This window comes from Triturus cristatus, chromosome 6 (assembly GCF_964204655.1).
Source record: "Triturus cristatus chromosome 6, aTriCri1.1, whole genome shotgun sequence".
Classification (NCBI taxonomy): Eukaryota; Metazoa; Chordata; class Amphibia; order Caudata; family Salamandridae; genus Triturus; species Triturus cristatus.
Window position 1 is genome coordinate 860,729,732 of NC_140589.1, and position 16,527 is coordinate 860,746,258.

The following is a 16,527-nucleotide window of genomic DNA, read 5'->3' on the forward strand; positions in this document are numbered from 1 at the left end:
GCACTTGTTGGAGCTTCCTCAGCGTAGCCTCCGGGGCGCCAAGGAAGATCGCATTGCAGTAATCTAGCCTAGATATAATCAACCCCTGAATAAGTAACTTCCTTGAGGTGGGGGGAAGAAGGGGCAGGACTTTGCAAGCAGAGCGAAGGAGCCCGAAGCAGATCCCTGCCATTTTCTTGGCCTGAGTCTTAAAAGAGAGATCCTGCTCGAGCCAGACTCCCAAGCTCTTAATCTCCTGTTTAGGACAGGGGAGGACCCCCAGACAGCTAGGCCAGCTGGACATAGGGAGTGGGGGGGCCTTATGCCCTAGCAGCATCATTTCAGTTTTTGAGCCGTTAAGTTTCAACGCTGATTCGCACATCCAGGTATATACCTGGGACATGCATTGATGCAGTACATCCGGGCTCTTCACCAATTGGGAGAGAGCCACCACCAACTGAGTATCATCGGCGTAGCTGACGATTTTTATCCCAAAAGGTGACACCACATCCTCCAGGGGGGCCATGTACACATTAAATAATGTGGGACTCAGAGAGGAGCCCTGTAGCACCCCACACTGGAGGGGGACTGGTAAAGACCGCGCGCTGCCCTGCCAGACCTGATAAGTCCGGCCAGTGAGAAAAGAACGAAGCCACTGCAACGCAACACCACTCACTCCCACGTTAGACAGCCGTTGGATCAACACTTGGTGGTTAACAGTGTCGAATGCTGCACTACGGTCCAGGAGGATCACTGCCACTGACCCACCCGAATCCAGAATGCTTCTAGCTTCATCAACAACTGCCAAGAGGGCGGTGTCGGTGCCATGACCCGGTCGAAAGCCGGTTTGAGTTTCTCGTAGCAGCCCGTTGGACTCCAGAAAGCTGGAAAGTTGATAATTGACCAGCCTTTCTGCGATCTTACCAAGTCCCGGCAGCAGAGAAATGGGCCTGAAATTAGCCAGGTCCGAGGAATCCAGACTGGGCTTTTTCAGGAGAGCCTTCACAACAGCTCTTTTCCAACCCGATGGTACCACCCCTTGAGTGAGGGACAGATTGATGAGGTTCATGATCGGGGCCGCGATGACGGAAGCCACTTGTTTCAGGAACCTCATTGGAGCAGGGTCTTCTGGCGAGCCGCTCTTCATGGAGCTAAGTTCCTTTATCACTTCCGGCTCTGATATCAGGTCAAAAGAGTCGAGTAGAACGTGTGCTCCTCTTCTTTGGCTCACTGAGTCAATGCTCTGTGGTGCCCGAGGTAGCAGAGAAAGAATATTCTCAATTTTAAGATGGAAGTAGTCCGCGAGTTCCCTACACTTCTTAGCGGGATTGTCATGGGTAACTGGTGGCTCAGGGATTTTGAGGAGCTCCTTAACCACTTTGAAGGTCTCTCTAGTCCTTCAAAGAGTATTCAGTCTTCTCTTTATATTTAGAGAGCCCCCCCAACAAAAAGCAGAGATGAGTTTGAGATGACTCAGAGAATAATTGGTGGTGGCACTATTAGTAGAAAGACAATGGGTAGTGGTCAGTGAGTCACTATGTTATAGGCCCCCTCCATAAATCTGTTATAACCTCTTGATCACATCTCTAGGACACCAGAGTTCCCAACTTGCTGTACAAGCGAGGAAGCTAACTATGACAATATATGCACCCTTTAATGTGCCTTTGCTCCCAACATAAGATATTTTCCAAGGTGGTTGTAATGTTAGAAAATGCAGCAAATTAGTATTTTGGCATATCTGAGCATTAAAACGTGTTAGGGCTTTAAGGGAATGATGCCGTATTAAGGAGAGAAATTATGTACCTAGAAATAACTGCACAATTCGCATATCTGCATATATGTTCAGCCAACTGTAAGTAATTGAGTTGCTGGTTGAGGGGGTTAGGACCCTACTCAAGCAGAAACCACAATCCTTATCAGGGTGAAGTCACAAGCAAACCCCATATTTAACTGGTGCTAAACCATCTGGTAGTTTAGCACAGAGCAGGGAGGCTTAATTTAGAGGCAATGTGTAAAGATTTTATGCAACATTTCAAACAGTAACACAGTGATAACACACCACAAAAGGATCCCACACCACATGTAGAAGACTAGATTAATATTTAATAAATAAAACAAGACTAAAATAACAAAAATTCAATCAGTAGAAACAGAGCTATGCGGGTTTAAAGATTTTAGTGAAAATGGCACCAAAAAGCACAACGTATCAACTGTGGATATCTGGTCACGCCGGCCCCAAAAAAATTCACAAGGTCACCTGACCGGAAGGGAGTGTGGGCTGGCTACAGGGACTCAGCTAGATCCACTGAACAATAGTACCTTAAGTCCTGGCTCTGGAGTATTGTGGGGTCACGCACCAGGGATGCGCGTGCAGCTGAGTTGAAGCATTGGTTCTGAGCAGCTGTGAAGCTGTGATGCGAGAACCTGCATTGTCATCGTGGATCCCATTGACGGGGGCTTGTGATGTGAGGGCCTTTGTCAGGGAAGCTTCACACAGCGGAGGTTTCAATGCGGGCTTTGGGATCGATGCAGAGTTCTGCTCAGCGAAACCTTGCAGTGGAGGTAATGCATTGGTTCTGCTTGGGATTGTGCCATGCAGCAGAGGAAATGCATTAGTTCTGCTGGATCCACAGATGGGCTGGCAGAGCATCTTCAGGCCCACTTCTAAGGGCCCAGGACTGGTGTGGCACCACTTGGCAGAGTGGGACTCACAAATGGCAGAGACTAGGTGCTGGGTTTGAGGTCGTGGTGCCTTCTGTCCCTGCAGATTTAGTCTAGTTAATATCCGACTTCACCATAAAAGGGGATTCTTTCTTACCATTGCAAAGACACCAAACATGAACTGGTTAATTGTTCCCAATTGGAAGTTACAGCTTAATAAGTGTAATAAGGTAACAACAATGTTGTTTTTGGTGAGTGCACACCCTTGACATCGGTATGTTCCAGGTGGGAGATACATGATGTGTGCAACTCTGTTGTTGAGTGGGTAACATGCTGAACTTTGTCTTTTGAGGAGCATATGTGAAGTAGTCACATTTGTACAGGAATAGCGAAGAGAGCTCAAATGGGTCAATCTAGGGATGCTGAGGGCTAAAGCTGCCATGGTTAATGGCTCTCAAACCCTTAAATCCACAAATCCTCACATTATCCCACAACCCAACATCTACCATAATCTAGAAGATGAGGGGAGCCATTGCCTTTCCATTCTAGAGGAAACCTAAAGTTTTGCAGAGTGAATCCACAAGCTCATTACCTCAATGGGTTTCCTTGACGTAGCAGAGCACTATTGTTGCCCAACTTGGTAACACTGGCAACAAATATGTGTTAATTGAATTCTTGAGGGTTTTCTTAATGTATATCACTATTCAAAAGGCATTTAGACATTTACCTAAATGGCCCGAACACATAAACACTTTTATGATGGGTGTGTTCTGATTTTTTAGTGTTAAACACTGGCAGTGGCATCTGAATGTATTTGCAGTTATCACCATCTTGCTCCACATGATATATTTGTCAAAAACATACTTAACGGCACACTCTAGTGTTTGCACCAAACCTTGCATACCAATACAAACTGCAAGCTATACACACACCCGTAATCTCCAAGCCTGACTATGCCAATAGCTTATACCTTGGCGCACCCGCGTTCATTGTAACCAAACTACAACTCATCAAAAATGCTGCTGCAAGGCTTCTTCTCCACTGTCACCCAAGACAGGGCATGTCCCCAGTCCTGCATTCCCTTCACTCGTGACCTATAACTAAAAGGGCAATGTTCAAGACACTCTGCATAGTTCCACAGCACCTCCCAATAAAAAGGACTGCTATACTTACAATTTACATTCAAGCAAATACAAACCAAACAGAACACTGCACTCCAGGCTTGTACAACTTACTATCGTATGACCTTACCCTAGGAGTCATGGCTTTCGCAGTACAAGCTGACAAGCTCCGGAATTCAATACCAGACAGCATTAGAGGCACCTATTAGCATATCCACTTTAAAAGACAGTTGAAAACCTGGCTATTTCCTAGATAACGGCATCACCTGCATCCAGTCAGCAGAACCTAGAAAACAGTCACGCCCTCAAACGCAATCTTCAGCTTAGAACTCACTAACTGCAAACAACTCTATCAGCAAACTCAACAGCTTTAATTATGCCGGTAAGCAAAAGGGCTGACCCATGGTTAGCCGTGGCAATATATAGTTTTGTTCTTTCACCTTTCACTGATAGTCCAGAGCAAATGCCCAGCAAATAGCGGGGGCATCGCTTGGTGGGTCCGGCTCCCATAAGACACATCCAACATCCTTTTTGTCCGACAAAAGTGGGTTTACTAGTAATTTAATTCAGGCAGAAGGAACAACAGTGCGTTTTGACTCACCAGTCTTGATCACATTCGCTTACCCAGTGCTTTAAGTAGCTAAGCAGAATATATCCTATGAAATACCATAAAGTTATCTGCTGAGATATTCAAAGCTAACAGCATACTGAAAACCATTTAAAAAAAAGTGTGTCTGTCTCTTACACTACATTATCCAACACACTGCCCTCGCATGACATGGAAACACTTCCTACATAGGATTAAAACAAAAACAACATCCTTCCAACCACACCCCTTACATGGTGTAGCATGCTATTCATCTGTGCCCCAAATACAATAGAATACAATACAGAAGAAACAAGCATTGGCATAGCCAATAGGCCTCGCCTTTGGGACCTTATAAGTGTTTAGCCATGCAACAGTTGCATAACTAAATACTTATAAGGTCCCAAAAGCGAGACCTATTGGCCATGCGGCCGCGAAAGTGAAAGTAATCGCGCACATGCACTGTAGCTCTAGGCTGGCCTGGTAGCACTTTTTGGAGCCCTCTCAATAAGTCTCGCCAGACCAGCACATGCGCTGGGTCAGGCGAGACCTAAAAAGGTTAAGCCAGAAATCATTAAATAGAAATATTTTGTGAAATCATTTTTCACTACTGCGGTCCTGCCGTAGAGAGTTAACCATTGATTAGAGACAAACACCTGAATAGGCTGGTAACGTATAAACATCACCAGGGTCTATAGTAACTTGAAGAAGACCAATGTATTACATCATTTTCAAATCCATTCAATCCCAATCCAAAAGCCATAATTCTCTTGAGAACAACAAGCAGCCAACACGAGTTAAGTGAATAAGCAGAACACCCAACTGGCAACACCCAAAAAAATGAACATTTTATTTATCATATTTTTAGGAATAAACAATAAAATGCAATTATATACCATGTGTGACTGAAACTTTTTTTGAAAAATGAATACATTCAAAACCCAAAAGAATTCATTTGCATCAAAATTAGTGTTTAAATAATTAGCATATTTACAATGGAAAATACAGCCTCGCCAATCAGCAATATTAGAATATAAAAAGATACCAGCAGAAACAATAATAATGGACACAACTTTTAGTGCATGGCATTTCTAACAAACGATGAAAAACACATTTTATTTACAAGAACTCTATTTTCTGTATTTTGTTTTGATATTTACTTTTTTGCGATTTTCTGTAGTGCGAACTTGGCCCAAGGGCATTAGACAGCTGTACACGAGCACTAGGTTACATTGCAGAAAGTCAGCATCATTCTTTTTATATTTTTTTAGGCATGAATTGGTTAGAATTGCTAGATAAAGCCCGGACTCAAACCCGGTACCCCACTTCCAGCAGCTAAGGCGACTAGGCCATACGAGAAACTCCTGCCTCTATAACTTCAAAGGGGGTTCTGGTGTGCCTTCAGGTAGGAGGACAGTTCCACTCTCAACAAATAGTATAGTAATGACAGGCACACACACAGTTTGTGACAGAAATGAGGTCCTGCACGTCCAGCCTCTTTCAGGTGCTCAAACTGGGTCCGCAACTTTCCATTACCTCCAAGGTCCAGAGTCAATCTGTAGCCGACGAAGGGGATCAGGCCACTTCAAGGGCTCACCTGTAGGTAGCTCAGGTTTCGGCAGCGCTGTCTCTCCAACTCCTCAGGTCCTTTTTTTGCAGAGTTTTATATAGCGCAAACTTGACCCGAATCCAATCAGGTATCAGAGCGCTTTACATAGCACCAGTTACGTTACATGAACACACACATTCATTTTTATTGTTAGGCACGGGGAGATTACGTGATTTGCCCAGAATCATAGGATGTTTAAGGTCGTTACCGAGACTCGAACCCAGTTCCCCCAGGTCCGAGGTCGAGCGCCCTAGCCGTTAGGCCAACTCCTCTCCCCTCTTGAGGTCCTTTTCATGGCCCAGCAGGGTGCAGAACACCCACCTCGTTAGAAGCATCCCTCCCACTCCGTCTCACTCAGACTCTCCTGACTGACTCTTTTTCAAGGAACACTGCTTTCTGACTCGCCTATCCATCTACATAGCAAATAACTCACTCATACCATGCCTAGTGGCATCTGAGCCCTGACCATGCTGACCATCATATAACCCTCCCATTGCTATGGGACCCCCATTAGCCATATCACTCCAACTAAGCTGTGTACCTCACTACCACCTAAGGGGGTCAAGAGGAGAATACACCCTATTCAAATTCACCCTCCTAAAAGAGACATGTACACTGGTGACCTAGTCATTAGATTCACTTAATCACTCAGAGTGTAAGAAGGGACCCACACAGATAGCTACACACGTCCAACCGTTTGTGCGGTTCATCATTCCGCATATAACATTATATATGCGTTTCCTTCACCTGACATCACAAGTGGCGTCAACAGCGCTTTAATCCAACACAGCATCATCAGTAGCAATACTAATGGCTTTGTTGATCATATCAGGTACGACATCATCAATGACAGTTTCAATGGTAATAATTATATTTAATGTACATGTTTTTTCTATTTATTTATTCATTTCTTTTATTTATTTTTTCACCTATATATACTACTTAAAGCATATAACTATACAGACATGATATTGTCTTTCATAGGAACAAAACGGACAGAATGGTAACCACAGTACAAACATAACACATAGTCCTCGAAGCCAGGAAATTGTCAGGAGAAAGAGAGAGCAGGAGCCTGCTTGAAGGATGGAGATCGGAGAAATAAAATATATAGGACCAGATGTACTAACCTATTTTGTGGTCACAAATACTCTGTAAATCAGAGTTTTATGCGACCAAAAAATAGGTATTTCTTATGTACGAATGCCATTTTTGGAGTCAGTCAAGTTTTATTGACTCATGATATGGTATTTTTAATAGTGAGTGTTAGACTTGGCATCCTTGTCATAGTTGTCCCCTAACCTTTTGAATTTAACCATCCTCTTGTGCAAACTTTGTTTTTGCTCACTTTAGTACTCTGCACACTTTACCACTGCTAACGAGCGCTGAAGTGCTTGTGCTTTCTCCTTAAACATGGTCAGACTGGCTACCCAATTGGCATATTTGATTTACTTGTAAGTCCCTGTTAAGGACATGTTACCTGTGCCAGGGCATGTAAATTAAATGCTACTAGTGGGTCTGCAGCACTTTGCCACCCACTTAAGTAGCAGTTTAAACATGTCTCAAGCCTTCCACTGCAGCCTGTGTGCTCAGTTTCAACTGCGATTTCGACCTGGCAAAATGAACCTTTTGCCAGGCGCAAACCTTCCTTTTTAATACATGTAAGTCACCTTGGGATAGGTCCTTGACAGCCCAAAGGGCAGATTACAGTGTATCTAAAAACTTTGTCATGTCCTTTTTAGATTTACATGAGGAGCTGGCAGACAGCAAGGCAGATGGGAGTTCAGATTGCACATAGTCAAAATCAGGATGGCCATGGAAGTAGAAGAAGGAAGGATGGCTCACGTGAGGAACATCCGAGAGCTGGACATAAGGACTAGGCAAGCAGAGTCCACCAATCTTGATGACAGCATATCTGCCGTGTCCCCTGGAGACAACAGGGTCCTTATTCCCAAAGGTCTGGTGCCTTACTTTGTTGTTGGGGATGACATCAACAAGTGGTTTGAAGAGTATGAGGTGGCTTTGCAGATCCATAGGGTCCTTGAGGAGGATTGAGAGGCTAGACTCTGGAAGCACGTCCCTAGTGAGGGGAGGAACACCCCACTGGCCCTAGATAAGGGGGACATAGTGAGGTATCCCCATGAAGGACACCCTTGTCAGAAAGTCTGGCCACACCCCTGAGAAGTACAGGTAGACGTTTAGGGACAGCTGTAAACTGGAACAGCAGTCCTGGGTGAATTGAGTGGATTGCTTTTGCAAAGCACTAGATGGTTGGGTGAAGGTATGTGAAGTGAAGCATTATCAGAGGCTGAAGCTTTACAATTTGATTGTGAGAGCACATGTTCAGTCTTTGTTTTGCAGATCTAGGCCAATACCTTATTGATAGCAAGCTTACTGACCCCAAGGGAGCTTGCCAAGGAAGCAGACCACTGGCTCAGCACTAGGGACCATAAGAAGGTATCTGGTGACAATCACCACAGGGGTGGGCAGGTTTCCTGCCAGAGGAAGGATGCGGGAGACAAACATAAAAACAGAGAGTTCTCTAAAGTTCCCCAAACTAGCTCTAAGTGTCAGACCTGCCAATCTCCACTTGCACAAAAAAAGATATGGTTCCCTCATGGAAGGCACCCCCTAAGTGCTTTGATTGCCAATGGATTTGGCACTACAAGGGGTAGGCCCAGAATTCCAAGTGGGCACAGCAACCTACTGGTGGGCAGATACTAGGGGGTGGTTAGTGTAGCACTCATGGAGGACATTGCCCCAGAAAGTGTGGGAGATAACATAGAGGTTACCCCACTGTCCCTGGGTGACAGAGATGGTTCAGACAACTTGCATGCCCAGTAACACTAGGAAATGCAGGCAGTGGGTCACTATCAATGGCCAAAGGGTGGAGGCTTTGAGAGATACTGGAGTCAGCATGACAACTGTCAGATGCCACCTGGTGCCCTCAGAGCAGGTAGTACCTAATCCTTTTTTTATGACATGTTGGGGATTCTAAAAGTTTCCAAAGTGTCTAGAATCATTCTTTTCCCCTGGAGAGCAATGAGCAAATGACGAATAGTGTCATTAGGAAAGGGTGAGTTTAAAAAAAAATTGGCATCAATTAAATATAGACCACACTCTATCCAGCTTTCAGAAGCAGACACAGCTGTGAAAAAAATCATTTTTCCGGCACCGTATTTCCAATTTTCTAAGTGGTTACAATATTTTCTAATTTTGTGGTTTCTATCCACTTGTACTTCGTGGGGGGTAATAGCCATGAAAACATAGATGGACTTGGAAAGCTATACATTTCTGAAAACTATATAAATTTAACAAAATGTGGTCTTTAGTGCACAGTGACTTACATTTAGAAATCAAAGATGTAATGAAACTCCACAGGTAATGTCATACCACTAACCATTTACACACGTCTCCCAATAATAACTTGTATGAGTGGGTCTATTGCCCGTGACAGGAAAGTTCCCAAATTGCAATGTGGAAACATCTATATTTTTTCGTTGAATGTCAATCATTCTGGTGGAGTGGGTACAGGTGATAATTGGGCCTGGGCTGTGTTAGGGCCCAGGCACAACTATAAACTCCAGACATTTCTGAAAACTAGATACTTGAGTGAGTCCAGTGTACCTAACGCTAACGCATAGTTTGGTGCTGCTGCCTTTGTTTTTAACCAGTTCTAATTTTAAATTAGTATTTTGTATTTTGCGCAGCTATTTCTGGCGCGTTGTGCTCTCTTACAACACCCTTATTATAGACCAACTGGCTTTTACTCCAGACTCCACTCTACCATGCCTTCTCTGTTCTAGCCACCCATAGCTCCCTTTGTTATTCAAGTGGGCTACATGATGTGCCTTTCCTGTAGGAGGATTATGAACTACTACATGTCTGTTATGCAACACTAGATCAGTTCTTAAGTTGAGCTGGTGGGGCACACCCGCATTTATTTGTGGGGACCAGCACTTATTTTGTTTATCAGACTTTAACCCAGAGGAACAGACTGAAAAACCCAAAAGGGGAAAAGAAGAAGAAAGACAAAGATTGAAAAACAGTGTCAAAGAAAAATAAAGCAAAGGACCAAACCCTCGACCTACTGGAAGCATCAAGTCAATGATGAAATGCTACTGCCTTACTATTTAACTATTAAATTCTATTGCAGGTCATATTTTCTTGTTAATTTCATAAAAGACATTAATTCAATTGTAGGTTAATAATCAGTTAAGCCAGAGGGGATAATAATCCAACAAATGGAGGGGTCCATACAATGGATGTCTCACATACAACACTATCCTTTTTTTACCTTTTCTGAGGTGAAGTTTCTTCTAATCGAGACGTAAGTGATTCCTTTATCCTGGGCATCAGTTCATTGTTGTTTTTGTGAACCTGCATCTCAATGTCCCAGCAGAAGCATCGCCATTTTTTCCGGTACCGTGCATGGGCCTTGGACTTTTCTTTCTTCTCTTCTTTTGGTGTAGATGTCTCTCGTGTGCCCCAGGAGACCACATGTAAGTTAACCATTGAGTAGATCGTCAGAAGAAGGTAGCCACTGGGAACACAGATAATGTACAGCAGCCCATAGATCAGCAGATGGAACTCCTTTGGGTGCAGCATTGCTGTTACTATGTACAAAAGACTCATGAAAATGAGAAACAATCCAGTGGGAGTCATGAAAGTTCCCTCCTGTACCATGTCACCTACAAAAATAACAAGAAAGAGCAAAGTGTGAGGATATCGACACTAACAAACACATATCTATTTTATTTATTTATTGCAAATCCAAGCTATTGATGTTAGCCCATTATCACTTAAAGTTATTTGTGTTACCCCTAGATTAGCACCTGCACCAGAACAAATTAGTAATTGCTGCTTGCTTAATACAGTTCCACAATTTTTCTCAACATGTTTCAAGTTTATTTCAGAAGCCTTCGCCTGTATCAACCGAAGTGCGCAGAATTATACACAGCAATTAAAACAAACTTAAAAATAACATTTATTTCAAATAGTACGGTATCCTTAAAAATATGTGGGTACAATACTTAAAGAATGCTCCTTAGGGGGTATCAGACCACAATATGACCACAGGCAAGTTAGGAACAAATCAATCAACCTAAAATCTAAGGAGTGGATAGCAAATTGATATGTTATTAAGTACTTCAAGGTTTTTGCCGCTTTTATAATTTTTCAGCCTCCTTGTGTAATGGGTTTCCAAATATGCACGTATGTTAAGTTATGTGCACCCACCCGTGGTCTATTATGTGCTATATATAGACCTCCAGACTACCTCACTGTCTTTTCAGGAAGGATCCCAAGAACACAAATGCTACTAACGAATTAGCATTTCTTGAGCTGCCCCAGAAATATTTAAGAAACATACATTTCTTTCCAAGAACATTGCCTACCTGGACCTAGGCATTTTTAAGCCTTTCACCTTTCTGAATCGGATAAATTATATGAGAACATCCCAGTCCTTTTGGCCAGCATGCATCTAGAGTAAATATGGTTGAAAATGTATGTGTAATGCACAAAGATCAGCCATGGGGCTCCTCACAGATTTCATTCTCTATCTTCACCCCTGTTTGTATTGTATTGTATTGTAGGCGGTCTTGTATAGCGCGTAGTTACCCTCGGGCATCCCAGCGCTTGATCAGCCATACCCTGGCCACGGACAAAAAGCACATCAAAGAGGAAACAAGTAAGTTTTCAACAGCTTCCGGAAGCGAAGGGTGCCAGTTTCTAAACGCAACTCCAACGGGAGCGCGTTCCATAGGGTGGCAATGTGCACTGCAAATCTTCTGCCGCCCGTACGGGCCTTATACACCCTAGGGACCTTGAGGAGGGATTTCTGGTCAGAGCGCAAGTTTCTGGAGGCTTTATAGGGCACCACCAGCTTTGATAAAATAGGGGGGCCATTACCCTGCAGAATTTTGTGTGCTATGCAGAGGGACTTGAACTTGACCCTCTCCCGCACAGGGAGCCAATGCAAAGTCTTCAAGGCTGGTCTAGCCGACTGTCTCCTAGGCGCATTGGTCAATAACCTAGCCGCAGCATTTTGCACTTGTTGGAGCTTCCTCAGCGTAGCCTCCGGGGCGCCAAGGAAGATCGCATTGCAGTAATCTAGCCTAGATATAATCAACCCCTGAATAAGTAACTTCCTTGAGGTGGGGGGAAGAAGGGGCAGGACTTTGCAAGCAGAGCGAAGGAGCCCGAAGCAGATCCCTGCCATTTTCTTGGCCTGAGTCTTAAAAGAGAGATCCTGCTCGAGCCAGACTCCCAAGCTCTTAATCTCCTGTTTAGGACAGGGGAGGACCCCCAGACAGCTAGGCCAGCTGGACATAGGGAGTGGGGGGGCCTTATGCCCTAGCAGCATCATTTCAGTTTTTGAGCCGTTAAGTTTCAACGCTGATTCGCACATCCAGGTATATACCTGGGACATGCATTGATGCAGTACATCCGGGCTCTTCACCAATTGGGAGAGAGCCACCACCAACTGAGTATCATCGGCGTAGCTGACGATTTTTATCCCAAAAGGTGACACCACATCCTCCAGGGGGGCCATGTACACATTAAATAATGTGGGACTCAGAGAGGAGCCCTGTAGCACCCCACACTGGAGGGGGACTGGTAAAGACCGCGCGCTGCCCTGCCAGACCTGATAAGTCCGGCCAGTGAGAAAAGAACGAAGCCACTGCAACGCAACACCACTCACTCCCACGTTAGACAGCCGTTGGATCAACACTTGGTGGTTAACAGTGTCGAATGCTGCACTACGGTCCAGGAGGATCACTGCCACTGACCCACCCGAATCCAGAATGCTTCTAGCTTCATCAACAACTGCCAAGAGGGCGGTGTCGGTGCCATGACCCGGTCGAAAGCCGGTTTGAGTTTCTCGTAGCAGCCCGTTGGACTCCAGAAAGCTGGAAAGTTGATAATTGACCAGCCTTTCTGCGATCTTACCAAGTCCCGGCAGCAGAGAAATGGGCCTGAAATTAGCCAGGTCCGAGGAATCCAGACTGGGCTTTTTCAGGAGAGCCTTCACAACAGCTCTTTTCCAACCCGATGGTACCACCCCTTGAGTGAGGGACAGATTGATGAGGTTCATGATCGGGGCCGCGATGACGGAAGCCACTTGTTTCAGGAACCTCATTGGAGCAGGGTCTTCTGGCGAGCCGCTCTTCATGGAGCTAAGTTCCTTTATCACTTCCGGCTCTGATATCAGGTCAAAAGAGTCGAGTAGAACGTGTGCTCCTCTTCTTTGGCTCACTGAGTCAATGCTCTGTGGTGCCCGAGGTAGCAGAGAAAGAATATTCTCAATTTTAAGATGGAAGTAGTCCGCGAGTTCCCTACACTTCTTAGCGGGATTGTCATGGGTAACTGGTGGCTCAGGGATTTTGAGGAGCTCCTTAACCACTTTGAAGGTCTCTCTAGTCCTTCAAAGAGTATTCAGTCTTCTCTTTATATTTAGAGAGCCCCCCCAACAAAAAGCAGAGATGAGTTTGAGATGACTCAGAGAATAATTGGTGGTGGCACTATTAGTAGAAAGACAATGGGTAGTGGTCAGTGAGTCACTATGTTATAGGCCCCCTCCATAAATCTGTTATAACCTCTTGATCACATCTCTAGGACACCAGAGTTCCCAACTTGCTGTACAAGCGAGGAAGCTAACTATGACAATATATGCACCCTTTAATGTGCCTTTGCTCCCAACATAAGATATTTTCCAAGGTGGTTGTAATGTTAGAAAATGCAGCAAATTAGTATTTTGGCATATCTGAGCATTAAAACGTGTTAGGGCTTTAAGGGAATGATGCCGTATTAAGGAGAGAAATTATGTACCTAGAAATAACTGCACAATTCGCATATCTGCATATATGTTCAGCCAACTGTAAGTAATTGAGTTGCTGGTTGAGGGGGTTAGGACCCTACTCAAGCAGAAACCACAATCCTTATCAGGGTGAAGTCACAAGCAAACCCCATATTTAACTGGTGCTAAACCATCTGGTAGTTTAGCACAGAGCAGGGAGGCTTAATTTAGAGGCAATGTGTAAAGATTTTATGCAACATTTCAAACAGTAACACAGTGATAACACACCACAAAAGGATCCCACACCACATGTAGAAGACTAGATTAATATTTAATAAATAAAACAAGACTAAAATAACAAAAATTCAATCAGTAGAAACAGAGCTATGCGGGTTTAAAGATTTTAGTGAAAATGGCACCAAAAAGCACAACGTATCAACTGTGGATATCTGGTCACGCCGGCCCCAAAAAAATTCACAAGGTCACCTGACCGGAAGGGAGTGTGGGCTGGCTACAGGGACTCAGCTAGATCCACTGAACAATAGTACCTTAAGTCCTGGCTCTGGAGTATTGTGGGGTCACGCACCAGGGATGCGCGTGCAGCTGAGTTGAAGCATTGGTTCTGAGCAGCTGTGAAGCTGTGATGCGAGAACCTGCATTGTCATCGTGGATCCCATTGACGGGGGCTTGTGATGTGAGGGCCTTTGTCAGGGAAGCTTCACACAGCGGAGGTTTCAATGCGGGCTTTGGGATCGATGCAGAGTTCTGCTCAGCGAAACCTTGCAGTGGAGGTAATGCATTGGTTCTGCTTGGGATTGTGCCATGCAGCAGAGGAAATGCATTAGTTCTGCTGGATCCACAGATGGGCTGGCAGAGCATCTTCAGGCCCACTTCTAAGGGCCCAGGACTGGTGTGGCACCACTTGGCAGAGTGGGACTCACAAATGGCAGAGACTAGGTGCTGGGTTTGAGGTCGTGGTGCCTTCTGTCCCTGCAGATTTAGTCTAGTTAATATCCGACTTCACCATAAAAGGGGATTCTTTCTTACCATTGCAAAGACACCAAACATGAACTGGTTAATTGTTCCCAATTGGAAGTTACAGCTTAATAAGTGTAATAAGGTAACAACAATGTTGTTTTTGGTGAGTGCACACCCTTGACATCGGTATGTTCCAGGTGGGAGATACATGATGTGTGCAACTCTGTTGTTGAGTGGGTAACATGCTGAACTTTGTCTTTTGAGGAGCATATGTGAAGTAGTCACATTTGTACAGGAATAGCGAAGAGAGCTCAAATGGGTCAATCTAGGGATGCTGAGGGCTAAAGCTGCCATGGTTAATGGCTCTCAAACCCTTAAATCCACAAATCCTCACATTATCCCACAACCCAACATCTACCATAATCTAGAAGATGAGGGGAGCCATTGCCTTTCCATTCTAGAGGAAACCTAAAGTTTTGCAGAGTGAATCCACAAGCTCATTACCTCAATGGGTTTCCTTGACGTAGCAGAGCACTATTGTTGCCCAACTTGGTAACACTGGCAACAAATATGTGTTAATTGAATTCTTGAGGGTTTTCTTAATGTATATCACTATTCAAAAGGCATTTAGACATTTACCTAAATGGCCCGAACACATAAACACTTTTATGATGGGTGTGTTCTGATTTTTTAGTGTTAAACACTGGCAGTGGCATCTGAATGTATTTGCAGTTATCACCATCTTGCTCCACATGATATATTTGTCAAAAACATACTTAACGGCACACTCTAGTGTTTGCACCAAACCTTGCATACCAATACAAACTGCAAGCTATACACACACCCGTAATCTCCAAGCCTGACTATGCCAATAGCTTATACCTTGGCGCACCCGCGTTCATTGTAACCAAACTACAACTCATCAAAAATGCTGCTGCAAGGCTTCTTCTCCACTGTCACCCAAGACAGGGCATGTCCCCAGTCCTGCATTCCCTTCACTCGTGACCTATAACTAAAAGGGCAATGTTCAAGACACTCTGCATAGTTCCACAGCACCTCCCAATAAAAAGGACTGCTATACTTACAATTTACATTCAAGCAAATACAAACCAAACAGAACACTGCACTCCAGGCTTGTACAACTTACTATCGTATGACCTTACCCTAGGAGTCATGGCTTTCGCAGTACAAGCTGACAAGCTCCGGAATTCAATACCAGACAGCATTAGAGGCACCTATTAGCATATCCACTTTAAAAGACAGTTGAAAACCTGGCTATTTCCTAGATAACGGCATCACCTGCATCCAGTCAGCAGAACCTAGAAAACAGTCACGCCCTCAAACGCAATCTTCAGCTTAGAACTCACTAACTGCAAACAACTCTATCAGCAAACTCAACAGCTTTAATTATGCCGGTAAGCAAAAGGGCTGACCCATGGTTAGCCGTGGCAATATATAGTTTTGTTCTTTCACCTTTCACTGATAGTCCAGAGCAAATGCCCAGCAAATAGCGGGGGCATCGCTTGGTGGGTCCGGCTCCCATAAGACACATCCAACATCCTTTTTGTCCGACAAAAGTGGGTTTACTAGTAATTTAATTCAGGCAGAAGGAACAACAGTGCGTTTTGACTCACCAGTCTTGATCACATTCGCTTACCCAGTGCTTTAAGTAGCTAAGCAGAATATATCCTATGAAATACCATAAAGTTATCTGCTGAGATATTCAAAGCTAACAGCATACTGAAAACCATTTAAAAAAAAGTGTGTCTGTCTCTTACACTACATTATCCAACAC

The 16,527-nt window shown here is 44.3% G+C and overlaps 1 protein-coding gene across 1 annotated transcript in view; it reads right to left on the reverse strand.

Moving 5' to 3' along the window:
* The window catches only part of LOC146817971 (chitin synthase chs-2-like), a 504,051-nt gene that overhangs the window by 112,304 nt on the left and 375,220 nt on the right, over positions 1-16,527 (reverse strand). Inside the window, exon 13 of the mRNA XM_085609725.1 lies at positions 10,254-10,647. Within this exon, the coding sequence (XP_085465851.1) occupies positions 10,254-10,647 (394 nt within the window). The remainder of the gene's footprint in view (positions 1-10,253; positions 10,648-16,527) is intronic.